The sequence below is a fragment of the Microtus pennsylvanicus genome, chromosome 6, assembly GCF_037038515.1.
Source record: "Microtus pennsylvanicus isolate mMicPen1 chromosome 6, mMicPen1.hap1, whole genome shotgun sequence".
Lineage (NCBI taxonomy): Eukaryota > Metazoa > Chordata > Mammalia > Rodentia > Cricetidae > Microtus > Microtus pennsylvanicus.
In genome coordinates this window covers 4,132,719-4,157,749 of record NC_134584.1, presented here as the reverse complement: position 1 = coordinate 4,157,749, position 25,031 = coordinate 4,132,719, and the positions used below count along the sequence as shown (strand labels likewise).

At 42.4% G+C, this 25,031-nt stretch overlaps 1 protein-coding gene across 1 annotated transcript in view; it reads right to left on the bottom strand.

The window, feature by feature from the left end:
- Positions 1-25,031, bottom strand: part of Ahrr (aryl hydrocarbon receptor repressor) — an 87,089-nt gene that overhangs the window by 11,958 nt on the left and 50,100 nt on the right. Inside the window, exons 5-7 of the mRNA XM_075977785.1 lie at positions 9,895-9,984; positions 4,741-4,870; positions 2,793-2,926 (exon numbers count right to left, since the gene is read on the bottom strand). Coding sequence (XP_075833900.1) covers positions 2,793-2,926; positions 4,741-4,870; positions 9,895-9,984 — 354 coding nt within the window. The remainder of the gene's footprint in view (positions 1-2,792; positions 2,927-4,740; positions 4,871-9,894; positions 9,985-25,031) is intronic.

Genomic DNA, 25,031 nt, shown 5'->3' with positions numbered 1-25,031 from the left:
CTTCTGACTTCTGGGGTTCCATAGTCCAGGTGAGGGAGATAGCCCCTTCTCTCAGAAACCCAGTCCAGTTGAAGAAGATGGGACCATTAGTCCCGGCTGTGTAGATAGGAATCTCTCAGGAACGTTTGTCCAGGATATATATATATGGGGCATATATGTCTGGCTTGTTTTGGGGGACCAGAAGGACAATATGCAGTGATGACTGGATCTTATGGTCCCATATCCACAAATCAATCTAGGAAGCTGAGCCCACCAGGAATCTTACCACTGGGAGCTGAGGTCAGTCCAAGGACTCAGAGTGGAATACTTGCCAAGACAATGTAGGGTGTCCAGGGGCTATCAGACAGCTGTGACTCATTGGAAAGGGAGGGTACAGGAACCAGGGGCCAAGGTTCTGAAAGGGCAAATTCAGTGTGCCCTGGCAAGGTAGGCAGGATCCAGAGTCCTTGCTCTGCTAAGTCCCAGGAGGATAACCTCCTTTTCTTTTCATATGGAGGTGGAAGAAGAAATGGTCAAATGTGAAAAGTGGAAACTCAGAGCTGGAAAGATGGCTCAGCGTTAAGAGCACATATTGCTCTTGCAGAGGACCTGGGTTGAATTCCCAGCACCGGTATGGATTCAAAACCATCTGTAACTCCAATTCCAAAGGATTTGGTGCTCTCTTATGATTCCCATGGACGTGAAGCATGCACAAGGTACATACATATATGCAGGCAAAAGACTCTCATGTAAAATGATAAAATATAGAAATATACTAATAAAAATAAAGAAAAATATTACATTTAAAATGATGGAAGCCTAAATGTTGTGTGTGTGTGTGTCGGGGGAAAGGGCTGCAACCAAAACTGTGGACTCAGCTATGCCATGGTACACATGTGCAGGTCAGAAGACAATTTCCAAGAGTTGGCTCCTCCCTTCCTGTATGGGTCCTAGAGATCAAACTCAGGTGGTCAGGTAAATCAAGCACATTTACCTACTGAGTAATCTTATCAACCCTACTTTTAATCAATCAATCTTTCTTTCTTTCTTTCTTTCTTTCTTTCTTTCTTTCTTTCTTTCTTTCTTTCTTTCTTTCTTTCTTTCCAGGGTCTCATGTACCCCAGGCTGGCCTTGTACTTGCTATATAGCTGGGGATAATTGAAATTCTGATCCTCCTACTCCCACCTTCCTACTGCTAGATTTTTTTTATTTTATATTTTGTATTGATTTTATTGAGCTATACATTTTTCTCTGCTCCCTTACCTTACTCTTCCCCCGCTTCTACCCTCTCCCATGGTCCCCATGCTCCTAATTTACTCAGAGATCTTGTCCTTTTCTACTTCCCATGTAGATTAGATCCATGTATGTCTCTCTTTGGGTCCTCGTTGTTGTCTAGGTTCTCTGGGATTGTGAATTGTAGGCTGGTTTTCTTTGCTTTATGTCTAAAAGCCACTTATGAGTGAATGCATATGATGTATGTCTTTCTGGGTCTGAGTTACCTCACTCAGTATGATGTTTTCTAGATCCATCCATTTGCCTGCAAATCTCAAGATGTGATATTTTTCTGCTGTGTAGTACTCCATTGTGTAAATGTATCACATTCTCCTTATCCATTTTTTAGTCAAGGGGCATTTAGGTTGTTTCCAGGTTCTGCCTACGACAAACAATGCTGCTATGAACATAGTTGAGCACATGTCCTTGTGGACTGAGCATTCTTTGGATATATACTCAAAAGTGGTATTGCTGGGTTTTGAGGAAGGTTGTTTTCTAATTTTCTGATAAATTGCCACACTGACATCCAAAAGGGCTGTACCAGTTTGTACTCACACTGGCAATGCAGAAGTGTTCTCTTCACCCCACATTCTCTCCAGAATGAGTTGTCATCGGTGTTTTTAATCTTGGCTGTTCTTACAGGTATAAGATGGAATCTCAGTGCCATGGTTCCAGTCACCCTGTTGGTCACTCCGTGTTCCTGGAAGTTACTCATCGCTCCCATGGGTAGCTCTGAAATACCCGGGGTCATTTGGGCCTGCTCCCACAAAGGTTGCTTGCTTGGGACTGTTTCTGCTGTGATTGCTGCCTTGAGCCTGCTCCAGTGAAGTTTGCTGGCTCAGGCCTGCTACCTCAGAGGTCACTGATTCATGCCCGGTCCCGCAGAGTTCTCTGGTTTGGGCCTGCTCAGTCAGCGGTGGCTCCCTTGTACCTGGTCCTGTGGAGTTCACTCCCTCAGGCCTGTTTGGTGTAGGTCGCTGGTTCAGGCCTGTTTTCATAGATGTTCCTGGCCTGGGCTCACTCCTGCAGATGTTTCTGGCCTGGGCCCACTCCTGTGGAGGTTCCTGGCTTGGGCCTGGTCCAGCAGAGTTCTCTGGCTCAGTTCTACACCCCTGGAGGTCCCATACTCACGCCTGGACCCACAGAGGTCTCTCCCAACTGCTGGAATTTTAAATGTAAGCCACCATATAGAGTTTATGTGGTATTGGGAATCAAATCCAGGAGTTTGTGCATGCGCGAGAAGAACCCTACTTATTTACTGTATCTCCAGCCCTAGAAAAGACTTTTTAAATTAGCTTTAAATAAATGTACACCTAAACTTGAATTGAAAATTGTCAATTTTTAAATATTTCATCTGCTTTTCTTATAATCCTCTAGGGCCTTATCTTATTACCTCCCCATCTACCTATCAGTGCGGGCTGTCAAGGTCCAACTCTGCTGGCTTCTTGCTTGAAGCCTCTACATAGTGCTCACTCTGTCCCCCACCTTTTCTTCACCAGAGTAGAATATATCCCACATGTCTGAGGCATTCACACACTCACCAGAAAGCCAGAGGTGCTGTCCAGCAAACAGCGAACACGGCAGATGAAGCAGCGTGTCAAGAAGGCTGCATACTCTGAGGGCAAGCCCTTGCCCTGTTCCTGGGCCCTGAGCAACTTCCCAAGGATGGGATCATCTGATAAGATAATTCAAATAATGCAAAATAAAATATGATGATTAGGATGGGAAACAACAGACTAGAGATTTGAGGATAGTGAGTAAGCACACGGAAGAACATGTAACTGACTACGATGAAGTTTGTAAGAAACATGCTACTCCGTTTAAAATAAACATGTCTCCATGGTTCCGCAAGCCTTTGCCATCCCGCACGTCTCCAAGAGATAGTGCTTGGATGGATTTTGCTTTCACTGGCCCTACCCTTAATGGTGTTGGTTTTTAGCACTGATTCATGTGTGACTAAGGTCGGCCACTTAGTGTTGTTTGAGTTGTATAAATGGTATGATGCAAAGGCACCTTAGGTCTAAGGTGAATTATTCTGTTGGATGTTGAGGTTGGGAGGAAATTTTTCTTTGAATTATTTAAAGTTTCTGTAGGAAACCATCATCTGAATGAACTCCTGGATGAAGCCCAGGACCCACATGCATCTATATCCTCCAAATCCACTATTACCTACTCCTTATGGAAATATTCTATTTACAGCCCATATTTATCAATTGGGTTCAATGGATGAGTGATTTACAGGGTTCTAGTGCACAAAAGATAACTATGCTGTGGAAGATTTTGTTTTTTCAGTTAAATGTGAATAGGTACAAAGCAGATAAGGGGCTTGAGAGAGCTTGTGAAACAAGTGACAAGTTCTTAGGCTCTTAGCGGGTGTTGGAAATACCAAATATGGTAGACCTTGGAGTTTGGATCTTGGATATTTTACAAAGGTCCATGGACTCCAGCTTATGGTGATGGAACTTGTAAGAGGTGTTAGAGCTTTAGAGGCATGTCTTTGAGAAGTATTTTGGGACCCTGTTACAATTTAAAGTGATATGTTTGGGTGTTAACATAACAAGGGATAGAGCTGTGATTATTAATCTTAATTCTCAACTTGATAGGCTCTAGAACAACTCAGGAAACAAACCTCTGGGAGTATCCACGAGGGAGTTTCTAGATTGGATTAATTGTGGTAGTAAGACCCACCTGAAATGTGGTCACACCACTCCATGACCTAGGGAGTACTAGCATCCATCTCTGCTTCCTAACCGTGGGTGCAGTGTGACCAGCTGCCACATGGTCCTGTTGCCAAGGCTTTTCTGATATGGTGGGCTATATCTGATATGGTGGGTGTACAGAAATAAACCCTTCCTCTTTTTTTAGATTTATTTATTTATTATGTATACAACTTTCTGCCTCCATGTATACCCACATGCCAGAGGAGGGCGCCAGATCTCATTACAGATGGTTTGGAGCCACCATGTAGTTGCTGGGAATTGAACTCAGGACCTCTAGAAGAGCAGACAGTGCTCTTAACCACTGAGCCATCTCTCCAGCCCCAAATAAGCCCTTCCTTAAGCTGCTTTTGTAAAGTATTTTGTTGTAGCAACAGCTAAAGTAATTAATATGGATCCAGTTCCCTTTTTTCCTCTCTGAGTAGGATGCCAGATAAGGATTTTGCCAGACACTCATAGTATAATGTGCTGCCTCTTCCTAAATGTCTAAAAGCAAAGGATCCACAGTTAATAAACTGAACCCTTCCAAACTATGAAACAGAATAAGCTTTTCCTCTCTATGAGCTGAGTATCTCTAGTGTCTGCCATAGTGAAGAGCAGAGGAGACTGGACCAAGCACAATGATGCAAAGGCCCTCAGTAGCCACATAGAGCCTAGGATAAACCAACTTCTTGCCGAAGGAGTCTGGAGAGGAAAGCTCAAGAGAAAGAATTCTGAAGGAAATTCTATGTAGATTCAGAGAAAAACATGAATGTCATTGAAATTGGCCTACCTGTGTTGGGATGTGGGGACTGCCCAAACATCACCTGTGGAGGGTCCATGGCCCAATGTAGCTGTCTGCAGAAGTCCTGTCGGTCATCCACATGGATGTAGTCATAAATGTTTTGGTGCATCACATCTGTCTGAAGTACAGAAGCAGTTGCTTTAGCCTCATCACATGATCCCCACGTCAATAATTCAAAGACAAGTCACATATGTAAAGAAAAAACTTTGAGAAAAAGGCAGACCTTTTTGAGGTTCCAACAGCCCTCCTTGGAAGGATATGTCTCCACGCTCATGTAATTCCAGGGAATCTTCACTCTGTGGCCCCCAGGATCTGGCCTGCATGGTGGTATCATCATGCCCTCAAAGCCATAGGCACTTAGTCAGAGTAGTCCTCTTTCCTAAATCAACTCTTGTACTTCATGCCAATCGTGTCATATACTTCAACCTATTCAGGTCCATGATGTGCCTAGGACCCACCAGATCTTAGCTCTCTCTCTGGTCCTCTTTCCTCTAACCCCCTTAAAGAAAAAGCCAAATTTTTTAGGTACTGGAGTCCTCTGGTAGCTGTCTGGTGGACAGAGCAGAAACTTTGGCCTCATTTTGACTATGACATGTACAGATAACCCATGATCTTGGAGAGGTCTCCTATGACACTTACCATCCCCATAATGAAGAATCTGGCACATTCTTTCCATTGGGAACCCAGCCTACTAATGCCACCAGGTCCTACAGCATCTCTATAGGACAGGATTCTCATATTAGATCTATTTCTAGGTTTCATCCTTTTCAAATGAATGATTATGATAACTAGAATACTCTTCTCAGATGGGCAAAAGTTCCCTAGTAATCAAGACCTTAGAAACTTGTTACATTTTTAAAATGTAACTAGCAATCTCACCTAGAGTTCATGAAATCCTTCACGTTTTCCACACGTCCTTATCATTGCCTGTAACTTTGTGGATAAGCCCTGTGGTACCCCAGATAACAAATAAGATACCACTGGGAGGTGACAGAAGTGTGTAGTCATAAACATGCACGGGCTCAGTGGCAGGCATATCTAGAGGGAACATTTTTACAAAGGAATGCTCGCACACAGCCCAGAGAGAAGGCAGAGTTGTCAGATACAACCTCTGTCTGGTTAGGGATGTCTAGGGTCAGGGCTCTGGAGGCAATTGTGGTGCTGAGGCACAGAAATCTCTTTGTGGCAGAAATGAACACACCAATCTCCTTTTAGCTTTTTTGCTTCCTTTTTTAAAAAAGAGAAGAGAGAGAGAGAGAGAGAGAGAGAGAGAGAGAGAGAGAGAGAGAGAGAGAGAGAGGCGGGGGGGGGGGGCTCTCAAAAACAGGTTAGTTATCCCAGGCTGTCCTCTAACTCATGATCTTGCCTCCAGCCCCAACAGGGCAAGAATTACAGGTTTGGTCATCACGATCTCAGTCACCCTAATGAACTGACACTGAAGGATAGCAGAAGTTGACCTGAATAGAGAAAATTCCCATTTCAGGAAGCATGATGTTGGAGCCTCTTGGGACACCCCTAAATTATGATTTATACTACACACACAGATTGAATCCCATAAGAAAAGAATACTGGATTCTTTGGGATCTATGTTTTCACCCAGTATAACAACTGCAAGACTGGTCTTTGTGTGGCAGCATCATCTTCATGTGTTGGCATTTTATAACATAGCCACTCTTTCCTCCTATCTTTGCCCTGCTATCTCTAGAAATGTCTGTCATTCCCCTTGGTATAAATCAGGAGATAAGATGGTTTTCTCTGACTTGGATGACTGCAGGAATGGTTGTTTTCATAGGTCCAAGGCACTTGTCTCTGAGCAGTGCTGTTTGTGGGTCTGCCTGATTTGCACTATCCCATCTGGTAACCCCCTCCTCTCCTAAGAATGCTATTATAATGGCACATACCTGTCAATGAAGAGTCTAGAATTAGAGAGCCAGTGTTTGCCCAAAATGTCTCTACTTCCACTGTAATCCCATTAATTGTATAGTTTGATGTGGAGATGGCTGACATCTTCATGATGGTAATGAGTCTTTTGTGTATGGTTTATCTCACCATGTATTTAGACCAGTCAATTTAATTAAAAATTAGAATGTGGGTGTTCTTTAAGTCATTGACCACATTCATTCCAAGCTCCCTCCCCTGGAGTTGCCTCAGTACATACTCTGCTCCTGAGAAAGCCACTATCAGCATTAAGATCCCTCGTGGGATTCCACTCGTGGTCTCCTCAACTTCCCCTGGGGCCACCCAGGAATGCTTTGCTCAGAATAAACCCGGATTTATTAGTTCATTTTGATTGGCTTATTGCATCAGCACCGGCAGATTCCCATTAACCAGGAATTTAAAACTTAACAGTTTTTACCATGTTCAGACAGTTCTATTTCGCTATGTGGTTTTAACTAGAGAAACTACTGACCTAGGCACAGTGGGCTCCCATGATTCCCAGACTGAGGGTGCAAGCAGGTACTGTAGCACATACATTCTTTTTACCCAGTTTTTGGGTGACCCTGAGCTTTGTAGATCTACTGGAGAGTGTGGTTTCCAGTGTCCCCGGGCCTCCCAAGACCCTTATCTATCATCTCTACGTGAATGGGTATATCTAGGTTAACATGAGCTGTGGGCCTGCAGTTAACTGAAGCAAAGGGAAGACAAGACAGTGCAAGAGACAGCAAAGCCGGAAGGGAGTTCAAAGCAAAGCCATATATTTCCATGACAATTAGAAGAAAGCATGAAATGTTTTTATATTTAATAAACAAATTTCTGGCCGGGCAGTAGTGGTACTCGAGAGGCAGATTTCATGGCCAGTCTGGTCGACAGAGTGAGTTCTAAGACAGCTAGGGCTGTTACACAGAGAAACCTTGTCTTGAAAAAAACAAAGAGAGAGAGAGAGAGAGAGAGAGAGAGAGAGAGAGAGAGAGAGAGAGAGAGAGAGAAACAAATTCCTGTTTTAATAACTAATACCCAGGTGTGGTGGCCCTTGTCCTTCAAAGTTTTTAGAGCAGAACCAAGAGAAGTAATGAGAAAATGTAAGAAGGGGTAAAGATGACACAAAAACTAGACTCTGCTGCCACCAAGAGAAGAAGTCTTTATTTCAGCGTCAAGCTACTATTCATACAGTAGGACACAAAGGCGAGCCTATCTTTTACAAGCTGCTTAACTGGGCAAAGATGTATGCATCTACTAACTGGGCATAGACCATTGGGCTCTGATGTTCTGGTTCACTTGGTGACAGCTGCCACAGTTACTGTGGGGAAACAGGCAGTTTCCTGAATGAATAAGCTTCATAGGCCTTAATTTTACAGCTGTGCTGATCTGAAGAAGCTAGACGGTATATTCAGGCAGCCCCAGGAAGGAATTGGCTCTTAACTTTTGTAAAGCATTCAATACAAGATGTTCCTGAGAGCACAAGGCTATTGTAATATTCTTGTGAAATACTTCGCATAAAGTAAAGACAATGGAAACATTTTCTATAATGAAGGAAAAACAGATTTATACTTCTGACAAAGAGAAATAGCAGACCTCTAATAAGTAAAATTCCAGCAAGAAAATTCTAACCTTGAAAATAAGCCACTCCGTACTTCAGTGCCTCTGTCCTCAACCCCCCAACTCTGTAGCAGACCATCAGTTTGAGATAAAGGAGGTGGTTTAGGTGTAACTAAGGAGTTTATAGCCTATTCACAGATAAGGATTAAATTAAAATAATTCTGAACATGTAGAAGGTGGCGGGTGTCTCTTTCTAGCTTGAATGCACACACAAGCAGAGAAGACTATATTGGGGACTATTTTAATATAAGACTCATGCCACCATGTCATGTTCTTATCTGCCTCCATGCCCAAATCCTGCACTGTTAGGACACCGGGACCCTATACAGAGCAGAGGGTCACAGAGTCTGGCAAATGCACATTACCTCCATGCTGTAAACAGAGTCACAGTTGGTAGAGTCTACTTTCAGAAATAAAATAGTTCAAGCAGACCTCAGTCTTCCCTGGGGGCTGCTGTCATCTCAGGGACGAGAGACTGACTTAGTGCTCTTATATAAGGTCTCCTCAGGACTAGGCTCATCTCCAGAGGATGGAAAGTTCCACGTCGTCAGGCCATGAATATTGTACTTGGCCAAGCTGAGGTATCGTGGGCCACTAAGAACAGATGGCAGGGGCACTTTTTATTTGGGTGCCTAGGATTCTTTGTATACATTCTCAGCAGCCTCAGAGGCAGATAGCAGTACTGTCAACTGTACTACTGAAGGGAATGAGACATAACTTCTGAGTGGCAGAGCCCAGCCATCCCCATCCTGTCCCACTCAGCTGGTCAATGTCATCACTCACTGCATGCCGCCATCCCCTGGGGTCTTTACATGGCTTTCATGCCAGCCTAAATCCAGCAATGGAGACTGTGGAAGAAATGCTGCCCAGGGGCAAAAATGACAATGTACAAATGACACCAAGGATAGGTTAAGTATCATATCAGGATAAGTTCTGATAGTAACAGTATCCTTAGTTTTGAGGGACTCTGGCTTTCAGCTCAAATGACAGTAAGTTAAACTATGAGGTGTGTATAAGAAATAGCCATATTATTTTAATTCTTGGAAACTATTAAATTAATTTTAAATCAACATTATACATCACATAGTAAATCTTTTTATCATCTATCCTTCTATCTGTCTATATCTGTCTATCAGATCTCTCTCTCTCTCTCTCTCTCTCTCTCTCTCTGTCATGTGTATGTGTGTGTATGTAGGCTACAGAGTGAATACAAAAGTATTAAAGAGGCCACAGGAAAATTTAAGGAGTTTAAAAAGGCATTATTGAAGGCAGAAGCAGAGGCAAACATCTGATACAGATAGAATGAAAATTTCTTCAGTGCATAAAAATATTAATAACCCAATTTGAGAGCTGTTGAAGGTGTATAGGGCCAGAGAGTTATCAAATGGGATGGTGCTCTGAATCCGAGGGCTGAGAGTAGAGTCTCAGCCCAAGTCCCTGGGTCTCCAAGCACCACAACACTCCACAGAAGCTGACATGCTGTCTAAGACAAAGCTGAGTCATGTGATATCAAAAGCTTGATCTTAAACAGTCTTAAGCTTTGAAGACAATACACATTTACAAAGGTAATGGAATCCACATTTAATATATTTTTGCTTCATTTACCTGATGGAAGCCCAGATAGTCCACAATTGTTGCTGAAGCATAAAAGATCATCCCTTCTGCACTCACCACCAGAGCGAAGCCATTGAGAGACTAAGAAAGAAAAACAATAAATAAAACCGAGTTGGCTTACCCAAAATGAAAAGAACAAGAGGTGGTTAGTTCTGAATAACTACCCAACATTTCTCCTGTTTCGTATGACCTCTAGAAGCACTGACATCAACTTTCTATCACTTGTTTTGTGACAGTTCCCCATTAACAGGAGACCAAGGAAGTTGGCCATGTTTGTGAGTTTAAAGACTTAGTTAGATCTCTCTCCTGGGGATACAGTATACATGTTTAATGAAATAAAACATCACTGGACTGACATAATGAAGCATCATCCCAAGAGGAAGCAGAAGGGGACCTTTCTCTCCATTGTTCAGCTTTCTGTATACTATTTTGAAAAATTTTCAGCTTTTCTAAGAATTGTGTATACAGTCTCTCCTAATTTTGGTGTCTAGCAAAAAGAAAAAATCCAATCCAGACCCTTCCCCATCATCTTGACCTACTTGTTTATGACAAAAGCAATGTATTCCTTGAAAGTCTGGTTTACCTTAGAAATCATCCAACTTGGGCACATTTGGGGGCTAAATCAGCCACAAACCACAATCCTAGAGAACTTAGACAACAATGAGGACACTAAGAGAGACTTGCATAGACCTAATATACATGGGAAGTAGAAGAAGAAAAGATCTCCTGAGTAAATTGGGAGCATGGGGACTTTGGGGTAGGGTTGAAGAGGGGAGGGGAGAGGCAGGTAGGGGAGCAGAGAAAAATGTAGCGCTTAATAAAAATCAATAAAAAATAATAAAAGAAAATAATAATAATAAAAGAAAAAGGGAAAAAGAATTTGACTAGAAATAGAATGTAAAGAAAATTTTTAATTATTTTAAATATGACTTCAACAACTTAACTTTGATATGAAAGTACCATAAAAAATAAAGTTACAAATCAATATTATTTTTGAGGGCTGATGTAAATGCACTAAACAACAGTGAATTTCACATTAAGAAACAATGACCAGTTTGATCAATGATCAAACCTTGAACCCAAGTATATTTGCTTCAGTCATATGTTTGGCTCATTATTAGTAAATCTACTAATATTATATATTTCTAAGGACAAATAGCTGAGTATCCTTTATAGAAATAAAGAAGCCTTCAATAAGCTACTCATTCCTAATTTTTTAAAAAAATTTCATAACGTGGTGGAAGCAGTTATGGTGGTAGTAATGTGTGCATTACTCTTTAGGCGGCAACTTTCTTAAAGGGAAAAAATTCCAGGTGTCTTTAGTAATATCAAGAAACGAAGCGAGGGTGACTGCTATAACCTGTATCAGGGCAGAGAGACTATGACTCAAGTATGATCTGCTTCTTGGTTTCATACAAAAGTTTCAATGACACCGTGAAACTTACTCTGTCTACAGACTTCTTCTCACCGTGACAGTGGAGCTTGGTAGTCAACCCACAAGTTGCCCAAGTTGTATGGATGGGGGGAGGGAGGAACGGAGGAAAGGAGGAAGGGAGGGAGGGAGGGAGGGAGGGGGAGAGAGAGAGAGAGAGAGAGAGAGAGAGAGAGAGAGAGAGAGAGAGAGAGAGAGAACTAGCTAGGAATGGCCTAGGCTTTTGAAACCTCAAAGCCGGCTCCCAGTGGCAAACCTCATCTAACATATCCTAATCTTTCCACAAGCAGTTCAGCCAACTAGGAAACTAGCATTCAAATATATGAGCCTATGTGGGCCATCCTCACTCAAACCACCACAGTATCTGAAGTGGGAAAGTATCCATCCATGACTCATAAAAAGGCTCAGGCTCCAAAGGATTCCCCTTCTCCAGGTGAACTCTCAAACACAGTACTAGTAACTTCCATGTAATAAGCACCCTAACACCATAAAAACAGAACCAAAACAAGAGATTGCATCGCTCAGTATGAAACATACCACACAGTCTCTTTCAGACTGGTTCTGGGGTTTGAACAGATCAATGAACCAGAAAGGAAATCCTGACACACACCCAAGTTCACAACAGACAACAAACACCTAAAGAAGCCATCCCAAACCATAGGTCAAAGCTAGGTTTAATAAACAGTGCTTTGAGAGAATTAAATTTATAAAATATATAAATATATTTATTTATATTAAATAAATAAAAAGGAAAAATTAGAGAATTTGTTATTGCTACTTTTTGTTAATTTATCAGTTAGACAATTTCTTAGTGTTTCCTCCTTATATGTACTCTAGATGGTTTGTCATTTTCTCCTGTTGCTATACATCACTTGTTCATCGAATAGGTGGCTTGATCTACATTAGGTTTTTTTGGAATGTTTCGCTGTTTGTCACAGGGAAGGGTACGTTAAAATGTTCATTTAAGTTGTATCTATCAGCATTGGCTTCCAGGACTGTCTATACCTTATGAACCTAGTTGGCTGTCTTCCCATAATTTTCCCTACCTGGGATGGCTGAGTTGTGTCTTAAAAGTTTCTCTCTCTCTTTTTTTTTTTTACAAAAAAAAAAAGCAGTCAAAATACCTGTATTCCCCAGTTAGATGGACTTACTTCCCTTTCTTCCTTATCAATGCCATAATCACTTTATTCAGGAAATATCAAATGTCATAATTCTTTTAAAATTTCACTTCTAAGCCGGGTGGTGGAGGCACATTCCTTTAATCCTAGCACTCGGGAGGCAGAGGCAGGCAGATCTCTGTGAGTTCAAAGCTAGCCTGGTCTATAAGAGCTAGTTCCAGCACAGGCTCCAAAGCTACAGAAAAACCCTGTCTCTAAACAAACAAACAAAAATAATAATTTCACTTCTATACTCCCACACAGAAAGAACTATTTGGCCACTCAGGTAGAGGTGTAGGCAGAGCCTGGGAAACCTTGCATCTTGGTACAGGAGCCAACCTGTGCTACATTCTACCTGCAAAAAGAGGATACTCATGGAGTCAACAAGGGAAGGATTATCTAAGACCCTGACCCTAGCAAGTGCCCCTTGTGTCTCTCTAAGCTACCAGCCCTACACGGTAGCCGGTTTTTGTCTCTAAGAGCCAGGAAGAGCTGGTCCACACTGCAGAGGCTTTCTTCCATCTGGGCTTCATCTTCGTCATTTTTTCTCTTTATTTTTCAGTTAACTTTGCAGTAGATTTTCTGCCTCCTTCAGCTGGGCGGCAGAAGAAAGATTCAGAGATCTGTGTTTCTCCTGCAATCATGGTTGTGGGAGCTAGAACATAACAGGATCCAGCCCAACCTACAGTTTCTGTGTTCTACCTAGATAGGGTGTGACCTTGCACCGAAATCTGTAGAGAAAGCCACACGTGCTGACACAGACTTTGAGCTTAAATTTAGAGTTTTGTTCTCCTGCAAAGGTATACTTTGAAAAGCTACAATTCAAACTGGTGAGATGGCTTAGCTGGCGAAAATGCACATCTGACAACCGAAGTTCATTTTCTAAATCCATGTAAAGATGGAAATAACACATTCCACAAAGTTGTCTCCTAACACATCACCATAACGTGTACAACCACAAGTTATATACATGCAATAACAATAAATACACTTTTTAACATTAGAACTTTCATGAATATATAAAGAAACACCAATTATAAATAAATTTATTTTAACATGATTATTTGGTATACATGTAATTTTACTATTTAATTAGGACTAAAGGGAATTTTTATACTGAGGTGCATGTACTTATTTATTTTATATAAAGAATTAATTTAGATTGATATGCCATGTTTTGTTGACCTGTTCAACATGTTCGTGGAAAACCTGCCCTTTCCTAGACAAAAACAGAGGAGTGGATTGGAGAATAGAAGCAGAGCAGTGGAGTGGGGAGGGAGGGACTGGAAGGAGAAACTGCTGCCAGGATGTACAATTAATTAATTAATTAAAAAAGAATTGATTTGGGTGAAGATTTGGAACTGCAGAACATATGAGTATCTCCAATGTTTTTCAGAGTTGATTAACTTTGCGATGTTATAATTATAGATCTTGAGAACACTGCTTCACATAAACATGTATTATAAAATTGCAGAATTGTGTTTAGAGTAATTTTACAAATTCTGTTCTGATCCGATCCCAAATCAAAATGCATCTAGCATTTAACATTTTTTTCTGTTTTACACACAATGTGTGTGTGTGTGTGTGTGTGTGTGTGTGTGTGTGTGTGTGAGAGAGAGAGAGAGAGAGAGAGAGAGAGAGAGAGAGAGAGAGAGAGAGAGAGAGAGAGAGCACTCGCATGCAGAGGTCAGTCTTCCTTGGTAACTCTGTTTCATTTTTTTGAGACAGGGTCTTTCTCTGAGACTTGAAGCTTAAGCTCACTGTACTGGCAGGTTTTGTGTGCCAACTTGACACAAGTTGGAGTTATCAGAGAGAAAGGCACCTCAGCTGAGGAAATGCCTTCATGAGATTCAGTTGTAAGGCATTTTCTCAAGTAGTGATCAGTGGGGGAAGGCCAAGGCCATGGTGGGTGGTGTCATCTCTGGGCTTGTGAACATGGATTCTATAAGAAAACAGGTTGAGCAAGCCAGGGGAAGCAGGCCATTAAGCAGCAGCCTTCCCCACTCCATGGCCTCTGCATCAGCTCCTGCCTCCAGGTTCCTGACCTGACTTCCTTCAGTAATGAACAGCAATATGGAAGTGTAAGACAAATAAACCTTTTTCTCTACAACTTGCTTTTTGGTCATGGTGTTTCATTGAAGCAATAGAAACTCTAACTGAGATACTCACCATTTTAACTATGCTAATTGGCCAACAACCTCCCAGGATCTGACTATCTCCACTTTCTCAATATTGGAATTAGAGGCACACATGGCCATGCATAATGGCTTTTACATGGGTGATAGATATCTGAACCCAGGCTCTTTTTGCTCCCACAGTTAAGTCATCAACTCAAACAGCACTATTAAAAATCAAACATTCTAACACAATTCAATCCACAATACTAATCTGATATTTATATGCTGAGAAATGACAGCAGGAAATATTAAAAGTTTTGTTTTCTGTAAATAAAACTCACACTCTGTAAGAGCAGAAAACTCTATTATGTATAATAAAAAAACACTGCAATTCGTAACATACAATAGTCTCAATAGGAGCCGAGGTGTTTGAGGCAGTGTTTGTTGGTGCTATGCAGCACGACGCATATACAGTGAAACATGTAAATATTGCATTCAGAACCAAGGCTGCCATGGAGGTGTGAGATGCAGGAGAAGACAGTGCCACCAGAAATAGCTCAAGTTCATTACATGTCTGGTTTTGTTAATTTGTGGTCACTGAGCAAACCGTGTATTCGGAATCCTTTTACTGTAAATGTTTAAGGACTTTTACATTCAGTTACTTGACTCCGATGCGGAGTTGCAACCCATAGTAAGATTCTAGATGTTCCTTTTGTATGTATTTATTTTATTTGTATACCCTGGAGTTTATGTTGGAGTCAGAGGACAGATTTCAAGAGTCAATTCCTAGGACCACAGGGTAGAAGGAGACAATTGACTCTTGAATTCTGCCTGCCCCTGGCTCCTGAGTGCTGAGATTAAAGGTGTGCACTACCACTACCACCATCAAGCCGTTTTAACCATTTTTAAGAGCACAGCACAGCATAGCACAGCACGGTACAGCACCATGGCATTCAGCACAATTCACAGTGTTATGGGATCACCATCATCTCAAGTACTCTTTGCCCCCAGCCTTATCCCCCATATAATCTGTCTGTACTGATTTCATCCTTCTGGGGACACATAAGTGAACGCACACAGTATTTGTCCTTCTGAGACTGGGTTATGTCACTGGGCACAATAATCTCAGTCATCTACCTGGCAGCACGTGTCATACACTCCTTTCTTGCCCTCTGGCAGCCATCATTCTACTCTCCCCTTCTATGGACTCCACAGAAAATGAGGCCATGCAATGAACTTCTCTTTATCTGGGTTATTTTACTGAGCAATCTTTCAGTTTCACTCATGTTACTGCGAATGGCAAGCCTGCCTTCTTCCTGCGCCTGAATTAATATTCTATTGTATTGTGCCACATTTAAAACCTGCTCATCTGCTGATGGATATGTGGGCTGTTTCCATTACTTGGCTATTCTAAATAGTGCTGCAGCAAACATAGGAGCACAGTATTTCTTTAACATAATGATCTCATTTCTTTTGGATACACACTCTTTAGGAGGATTGCTGGGTCATATGGTAACTCATTTTTAGTTTTTGGAGGAACATCCATACTTTTTTTTCTGCAATGACTGAACTTGAATTTGATCACTTGGACAAAGTGACATTCATAAGTGAGTTTGATCTGTACCTAGTGATGGTTAGTAAGTAAGCACTCTTTATATCTATTAATTTTTGTATATCTTCTTCTGAGAAATATCCTAGGTCCTTTACATATTTTATTTTATTTATTGGTTTTTCAAGACAGAGTTTCTCTGGATAGCCCTGGCTGTGTAGACCATGCTGGCCTCAAACTCTGAGATTTGCCTGTCTCTGCCTCATGAGTGCTAGGATTAAAAGTGCATATTTTAATCATTTTTTGATAGTTGAATCTCATGTTATTTAAACATTAACCCCTTATTGTATGTATGTTTTGCAGATACTTTCTTTCATTCTGAAGTCTGTCACTTCACTCTATTGACTGTCTCCTTCACTGTGCAGAGGATTTTACATTGACACAATCCTCTTTCTCTCTTTTTCCATTCGTTTGTTCACAGATACTTGGGTGACTCCTTTTTCTGACTTGGTGAAGAGGGCTTCTGCGACTGTGGGTGTGAGTTGTGCAGGCCTGTTGGAGAAGGAAGGTATGGAGGTGTGAGGGTCCATCTGACACTTTGCTCTTCCTGCAATCCAGTGGGGTAAAAGAAAGTTTAGAAACTTGCAGTGAGGCTTGAATGTTACTCTGCTGCCTTCACAGCTGGCAGGCATTTCACAAAGGGGCATCTAGTACTTCTGATCCACATTTCTTGTGTGCTGTCTTCAAGAGTTTTGCTTGGGAAATTCCAGAGTTTTTGTTCTGCCTTCATTTGATCCCAGTGGAGAATATCTCCAAGTTTGGAAGCCCCTCTATCCTTCTAGATACAGCCCAGCGGGATCTGGGCACAGCTCGGCTGGGTGAGACCAAAGCTGAGTCTGTGGAAGGGTGGAAAGCTGGTGACAGAATATTTAGGGTGACTTGGTAAGCTCAGTCTAGCCTAATGTTCAGGTCGTAGAGCTATGCCTTAGGGACAGTCAGTTCTGTCCAGAATGGGGAGACCCAAATCACTACAACATGCACTGTTGGCTGCTGTCCACCATCCAACCTACAGGCCACTGTAGTCCCCTTCTAGACGGAGATGAGAGTAATACAGGGGTGCACGTAGGGGTGGTTAGTGAATAAGGCATCAGCATTGCATGAGAGCTTAGGCTAATTATGAGAGCAAAACCAGCAGGGCGATAAGCAGGAGAAATACGGAAGGCAATGCCCTCAGCTCTGATAGAACGGCCATGCCAGGCAGCCATCATGGTGTTTGGGGCATCGTTTCTCTCAGGTGACTGGCAGACTGCAGCAGGCTAAGTCAGAGCATATGTCCTTAGTATTGAGCCCACTGGGCAGACAGAGTTCAGTTGTGCTTCCCAGATCCTGCAAAAGCTTTTCCCAGCCCAGTGCTTGCCACGTACTCATGATGTCCTACTAATAATAGTTCAAAGACCAAAGAAAATTTTCAAGACTTGAGTATATAAAATGTCTTCTTAAAAAAGATTTTATGAGATTAGTCACAAGCAAAAACAATCTTAATTTTAACTCACAAGGAAGGATTTTTTTAAAGACCATAAAAAGCTTTTTGTGGGATCATATGGATTCAATATCAGATTGACTTTCTGGTCCAGAATTGTCATGCCAAATTCTTTTACACATGTGGAACCATCTTTCAAATATGCATCATGAATGCTTTTTTTCTTTTTCTTTTTATTCCTACAAACTCCTCCCCCCAAACAAAAAACAAAACAAAACAAAACACCCATGGTACATGGAAAATGAGATCACTTTTCCAAGTGGAGAAAAAAAGGATTTAGTCCTAAGGTTAAAGACTACATTTTTAAAGGAAAAAAAAATCACATCTATGTTTAATTACTGAAAGTCATAACATGAAGCAACTACTACTAAGGATGGTGATCAGCACAGGCAAGGGTCAGTGGTCTGATGGCCCCTCAGCTCCGCCCTGGCATTCCTCCCACCCTCTACACACAGGGAGGCCAGCACTTTGAGAAGCTGTACTTCCTTTGGCGAACTCTGACTATCTTGATTTCTTCCAGTCCCATGGCAGGAAGATAGTGAGCCTGTACTTCAAAGATTATTTTTGTCAAGGTCACCGCAGAGGGAAAAAGAAAAAAAAAGAGGGAAAAAGGAACAATTCTCAACAGCTCCTCTCATCTCTCCCCCTTGGCATTAGGGGAAGTTGGAGCAAGTCACTCCCCCTGGGAGTTCGCTGCCATGGTTACTGCACAGCAACAGGCTCCTAGTCACGCGAGCAGCACCAGGCAGGCATTGGGGCAGCTGGCTGGGCTTCCTGGAGCCAGATCACTCGCAGGGGCTGCGGCATGGAACTTGCGTGCGTGCAAGTACTGTTCTAGCCGGGGGAGTGGAATAAATGGCTGTTTATAGATGCCACAAATAGTAAACTCAGCCTTGAATTTCTTCCATGAAGCAGCTAGAGCACTTGAAGCAGTTCCTGAGAGACCATGCTAACTGTGGCTGCAGAGACAACAGGTGTGGATAGCCTGTTGTCCACTCACTCCACTAACTCTCAGCAACCCCTTCCTGTGTTCTGTCCTACAGCTAACCTACAGCAAGTCAGCCACTGAGTGGGCAGTATGCCCATCTCAGACTGTGTATGGTTAGAGGAGTGTGCTGGACAGGGAGGGTGAATGGTACATAATCCTGAGCACCAAAAAAGCAACAGAGAGGTGAAGCCTGGCCCTAGATATCTGAACCACCCTCTGGGCCAGGGACCAAAGACCATGCCTCATTGGAATGTGGAAGGCATCCCAATTGAGAAGATAAGTTTTTAAAGTTTTTATTTGTGGGTCCCTGTCCCCATCTCCATCCATCACCAGCTGAAGGTTCTATGATAATATGCAAGATATTCGTCAGTAATGCTATAGGATAGGGTCATTTCAGGTTCCCTATCCTCAGCTGCCCAAGGGACTAACAGGGGACATCACCATGGGTTCCTGGGAGCCCCTCTAGGGTCAAGTCTCTTGCCAACCCTAAAGTGGCTCCCTTAACTAAGAATTGTGGTTCCGTGCTCCCCTGTCCAACCTTCCTTTATCCCAATCCTCCTGTTTCCCCAAGTCCCCTCCTCCTTCCCTTCTAACTTTTCTCTCCCCATCTCCCCTTACCCCCATCCCACCCCACCCCCAAGATCCCAATTTTCTCCCCGGCAATTTTGTCTACTTCCCATAGCCAAGAGGATAACTATATGTTTTTCCTTGGGTTCACCTTCTTATTTAGTTTCTTTAGATTTACCTATTGTAGACTCCGTGACCCTTACTTATGGCTAGAAACCAATTATGAGTGAGTACATCCCATGTTCATCTTTTTGGGTCTGGGATACCTCACTCAGGATAGTGTTTTCTATTCCCCTGCAGGCATAGTCCTGAAAGTCACGTGGCAGGACAGCATCCCCCTTTTCATGTCTTGTATGTATTCTAACCAGAAAAAAAATGTGATAGCACATGGTAGCCTAGGCCGTGAATAAATACCTCAGACGTCCTCTCACAGCAAGTGTCCGTATATGTTGTGGTTATTTTCTGTCTTACATGTTCTTGAATGTTTATATTTCAATAAAGCTCTACCTCTTCACATGAAAAAAAAGTTTTTCTTTGGATGAACAACTCCCAAATATTTTGTCTCCAACTAGTACATATAGAGTGCTAGAGGTACTTAAATTCTATGAACTTCCTTCCAGGAGTCTGAGGGGTCTGTGATAGCTTTTCCAAAAGTTACAAAGCGTAGGATAAGACATGGCCCCAGCTGAAGAGAACTGCTTTGAAGTGGGCATCCCTGGGATCACTGTTTCCATGACATGGTCTTCCCATCCATATCCATAAACAGACTAGCCACAGGGGCATTTTGCTCCTCCTTGATAAAAATACTACCTTAATATTCATAACATTATGTATATATTGGATTCCTGAAAGGAAAAATACTTCAAAGGCACCGAGGAACAGTAGACCCAACAGTTACAACTCTTGGTAATAAAATGTGGACTTCTCGGTCAGAAAGGCCTTAAAAGGAGGCAAAAAGCTCTGGGTCATGAGATGAAGTTAGCGTATTCTGCAACCTGCTTGTTGAGGGTCCCAAGAATCAATGAGGGGCATCAGGGGATCCAGGAGCCCCAATAATTCAGACCCTAGCCACATTCAGGCATCTGCTCTGGATTCCTGACCTATGCATTTCATTCCCCACCATTTTAAAAGACAGGGACACAAGAGGATAAATCTCCATCCTGTGGCTCCCAACGGTAGGTAACACAAACCATCATCTTCATCTGCCAGGCTTTTAGAGGATAGGCTCTAATCCCTCAACCTCAAGCATGGCTCCTCCAGTCCTGTCAGATCTTCCTTGCTCTCCTGGTCCATTTCCCACCATGTTCTCTTTTTTCTGTAGCCTGGAGTTTCTGAGTGTTGGATGTGAGTCTCTGGTATTTGATTTTATTTTCTTTCTAGTCATGGCCTCCTAACTGAGTGGGAGAAGAAGTGGGTAGGATAAAGGGGATTCTTATTCTTCTGGCTCTAGCCCATATCCCTAACCTCAATCTTCTTCCCAGTAACCAGTATATGGTCACATACATAGAACGTAAGTCAGGTGTCTGTCCAGCATGTGGGACTCCAGGAAGACATCCCAACCAGGAAGGTAAGTTTTTGAAGTCTTTCTTTGGAAGAACAACTCTCAAATATTTTGTCTCCAACTTACTATACTTGGAGTTTTGGAGGTATTTGAATTCTATAAACCTCCTTCCAGGAGTCTGAGGGGTCTGGGGTAGCTTTTCCAAAACTTACAGAACACAGCAGTGCAACTCAGAGAAATTCTGCCTGGCATATGGCTATGACTTCCTGACATATAAGGTTATCCTACAGCTATTTCTGTAAAGCATTGCAAAGCAGACTGGACAGAGGGCAGCTAAAAACTGGCAGGCAGCCCTGTGCTCTGCTCAGGGAACTTGTGAGATTTCCTTCATCTGAGCATGTGATTCAGTCAATCTTTAGTTTGCAGGCCACTTATAACCAGGAGACTTTTGCTACCTCAGTATACAAAGTCACTCACCCAGAAAGTCTCCTAGACTGCTGTTTTTTACCTTCATTCATGATAACCTCCTTTGTTCCATTAAACACAAAAATACAACACACACCTTCAGTTCAGTCACACCAGGGGAAACTGGATCCCCATAAAGGCCAAGAGAGCCCAGGAACCTAAGGTTGTCTGGAGTTGGGGTGTGGAAGGCAATCCCTAAGTTGGGAATTTAACGGTGAACAGCCTAGGAATGGTTATGTTCCTGCCCCTTGCCAAGTGATTTAGTACCATCTCTGACTGGTGAGACCTGCCCACAGAGATGGGGAAGCTGGTACCACAGAGCTATGCCCTAGGCACATACTATACAAAAAGCCCACAGAGGGGACCCCTGTAGTGAAGGGCTCCTTTATAAGCCCTTCTCTATAGGTAATACTCTCATTCAGGAAGCTGGTTGACCTGACCACACTTTCTTCCATCTCTCCAGTGGACCAGGGGTGGCCAATGTTCCTAGGTCTAAATCCCTTGTCTGGTATCCCAGAAGTCCAAGCAAAGAAACCTATGAGACATACATGCATCAAACTAAGGAGCTGATGTAAGTGTGACATCCAAAGAAATAAGGAAGGTATTATTAGCAAAGGAAAACAAATGATATAATTATTTAGAGTGAAAACATTAGGTATGAAATTGATAATGCACACACAGTGAACATGAACATGGTGGGAAGATAAGTAACAAGCCCTTGTGCCGATGGGCACAGAGAAGGGCAGCTGTACAAAAAATAGAAATGGTAGGTGACTAGGATAGGGGCAGTCTTTGAGTAATGCCAGCTCCTAAAAACAAAACAAAGAACCAGGAATGAAGACATAAAACTTTCAGAGTTGAAGACGATAGAGGGAACAGACAGGGGAATAAGACAAAAGGTGCATCACAGTGAAATTTGAGGATGCCAAAGGCAAAGGAAAATTTTACAAAACTTTCAAAGAGCAAGAGCACTAGGGTGGATGGATAACTCAGGCCATCAAGCACTACAAAAAGAAGACTATACCATGAAAATTGAGGGGAAAGATTTACACCTTAAACCCTGTATCTACCCAAATGGCTACCCAAATGTAACACATAACAGTCTCTGGTTTGCTTTGAGATCCTGGAAGATTTCATACCAAGACCCACAGTAGCATCATCCTGAACAATCCCTTTGGAGGGAGACGATCTGGGCAAGAGGGAAAGGCAAAAAGATGATCAAAGGTTCTGGTTGGTTTCACAGTGATCCTGTCAACACAGAAAAAGAAGACAGCAACAAAGACTGTGGTCTACCTGAAATCAACATAAGGCTTAGGACAGAATCAGTAACTCTAGGAGCTCTCAAAGGGTAACTGAGAGGATTCCTACAGAAAGTCCTGGTAGGAGACTGGTAAGAACAACAGCACACAGACCACATGTGAAGACTCAATGGTTGACTGGAGGGTCAGAGGAGACACCAAAGAAAGAGTAGAGAGAAGCAAATATAAATATGACAATAGAAACCAGCCCAAAAAATAAGAACCAACTAGAGTATAGTCACCCCTAAGAGTAAGGCTTATTTCAAGAAGAGAGTCCCTTAGTACACTGTCTGCAAGAAGCTAACTTAGAAAAAGCTATACAAGAAGGACAGAAAGATACCCTATGAAGTGAGGAGTCAAAATAAACCTGGGGCATAATTTTACCATCTGACAGACTGAACCAAATGCCAGTGTACAAGGCCTTAAAAGGTATATGGAGCTGGGTGGTGGTGGCACACACTTTTAATCCCAGCACTCATGAGGCCAAGGCAGAGGCAAGTGGATCTCTGAGTTCAAGGCCAGTCTCATGCACAAAGCAAGTTCCAGGACAGCCAGGATTATTACACAGAGAAAATATGTCACACACACAAAAAAAATACATGGAGTCCAAAGATTCAAACAAAGATGAGTTATTACCGTGGCGGTGAACCTCACAGTTTCCTGCCCTTCAGAGAATGGCTTTGTGCTCTTCTCATGTCCTTATTCTTTTTTTTTCTCCTGGTTAGGTTTATTTTTAGACATGGGTGCAATTTCTGTAAACAAATTCTTATCTCTCAGTTTCTTTGGGAATCAGCACCAACTCCTAAAAGCAGATGGTTAGATTCCTACACGTACATGCTCTCTGTTGGTATGAAATGTTAGCAGGAACACACAAGTTTCAAGTAGTCCATTGCATATGACTGTACCAGAGAAAGCTTTACAGGAATAACGGGAGAGAAAATGATTAGAACTTATTTCAATAAAGAAATTCTGTAGCAATGTATACATGTCATTTGTCTACACTGTATTGCAAACAGTGTGAAAGAGAACCAAGTGCCACACTTTCAAAGATGTCTAAGATGTCACACTTCTATTATGTATCTTTTCTCTAGACCCATGCCTGCCAAAGCCACGCCTACCAAAACCCATGCTTACCATGACATGTGCTCACCTAACAGGCAGCTGCTGACTCCTTTAGTCCCAGTCACTCACTGCTTGAAATGCCAGGTTTCCCAGCACCTACCACAACATGCTTCCTTCTGAGCTTCCCAATGACCTTAGAACAGCACAGACTTCTCAGAAGAGTCAGGCCCAGCAGACTCAGAACCCCTCAGTGCCCTGGGCAACACTCCCTGCATGGAGTTCACAAATGTACCTGTCCACTTCATTTTCTGTTCACTTATCCTTTTACTAGTTGTGCTAAGTTTGGGTGTGTCCACCAGTATCAAGTTAAACCTAATCCACTTTGTGCTGTTCAAGTGGGACCAGGTGAAGCTAATAGGAGGTGATGATGGACCATGAATTCTTTTATCTCAGTGATGGATCAATCTCCCACCACATAATAATATCTTGAACTTCTTCTGATATCTGCACAGTTCCCACTAACAAGAAGACTCTTGCCAGATGTGATTTCTTGATCTTGGACATCCCAGCCTACAGAACCATGAGCTATATAAGTATTCATAAACCACTTGGTCTATGAGGTTCAGTCACAACAAGAGAGAACAGAAAGAGACATTTTCTTACCTTTTGAGTTGAATCAACCTTGTGGTAGGTAGCCTGTCTATTCCAACTTTTCTTGGCACCTCTATTTCCTGGGTGTGCTGCCTACTGGCAAACCTCAATGTCTTTGTCTCTGGTGAGACACTATGATCTAGGTCCCATACCTGCCTCTTCTGTACCCTGAACTTAGTAAAAAAATTATCAGGTGAATTTTATGAACAGCAACATGGAGAAAGTAGCCTAGAGCTCCAGAATATCTTGAAATGCCTTTATTCCCTGGGGAGAGGGTAACATCATGGTTCCCCCCATATTCTCTTGGTGCCTTGCCTTAATCATAAGACCCTTGCACTAAATCATATGACAATGGTGAAGGAAAAAAGTCTGAAAGAAACCTCTTTCTAGTCATGACCAGGAAAGCAAAAAGGTAGCAAGTAGAAGGGACCTTGGAGAGGAGGCTCCAGGAAACAGGAACCTTCACCTTCTGTGTATGAACTATACTAACCCAGGTGGCTCTCAAGCTACGTGGAGGCATATGGAAGAAGGAGAGGGATGACTAAGAGATGGATCTGGCAAGAACCAATTTAGGACCCACACAGTGCTGTGGGAGGTAGATCCATGTAGCACAAATCCAAACAGCTGATCAAGCCTGGATCTGGTGCTCGCAGAGGACCTGGATGTGCTGATTGTTACAAATGCAAACTAAATAAAAATTACTCAGCATTCCCTTGAGAATCTCACGGATCCAGAGTCTCATAGCACAAGCAAAATGAATCCAAGATACAGTCTGATTCTGTTCTGCACTTGGTAAAGGTG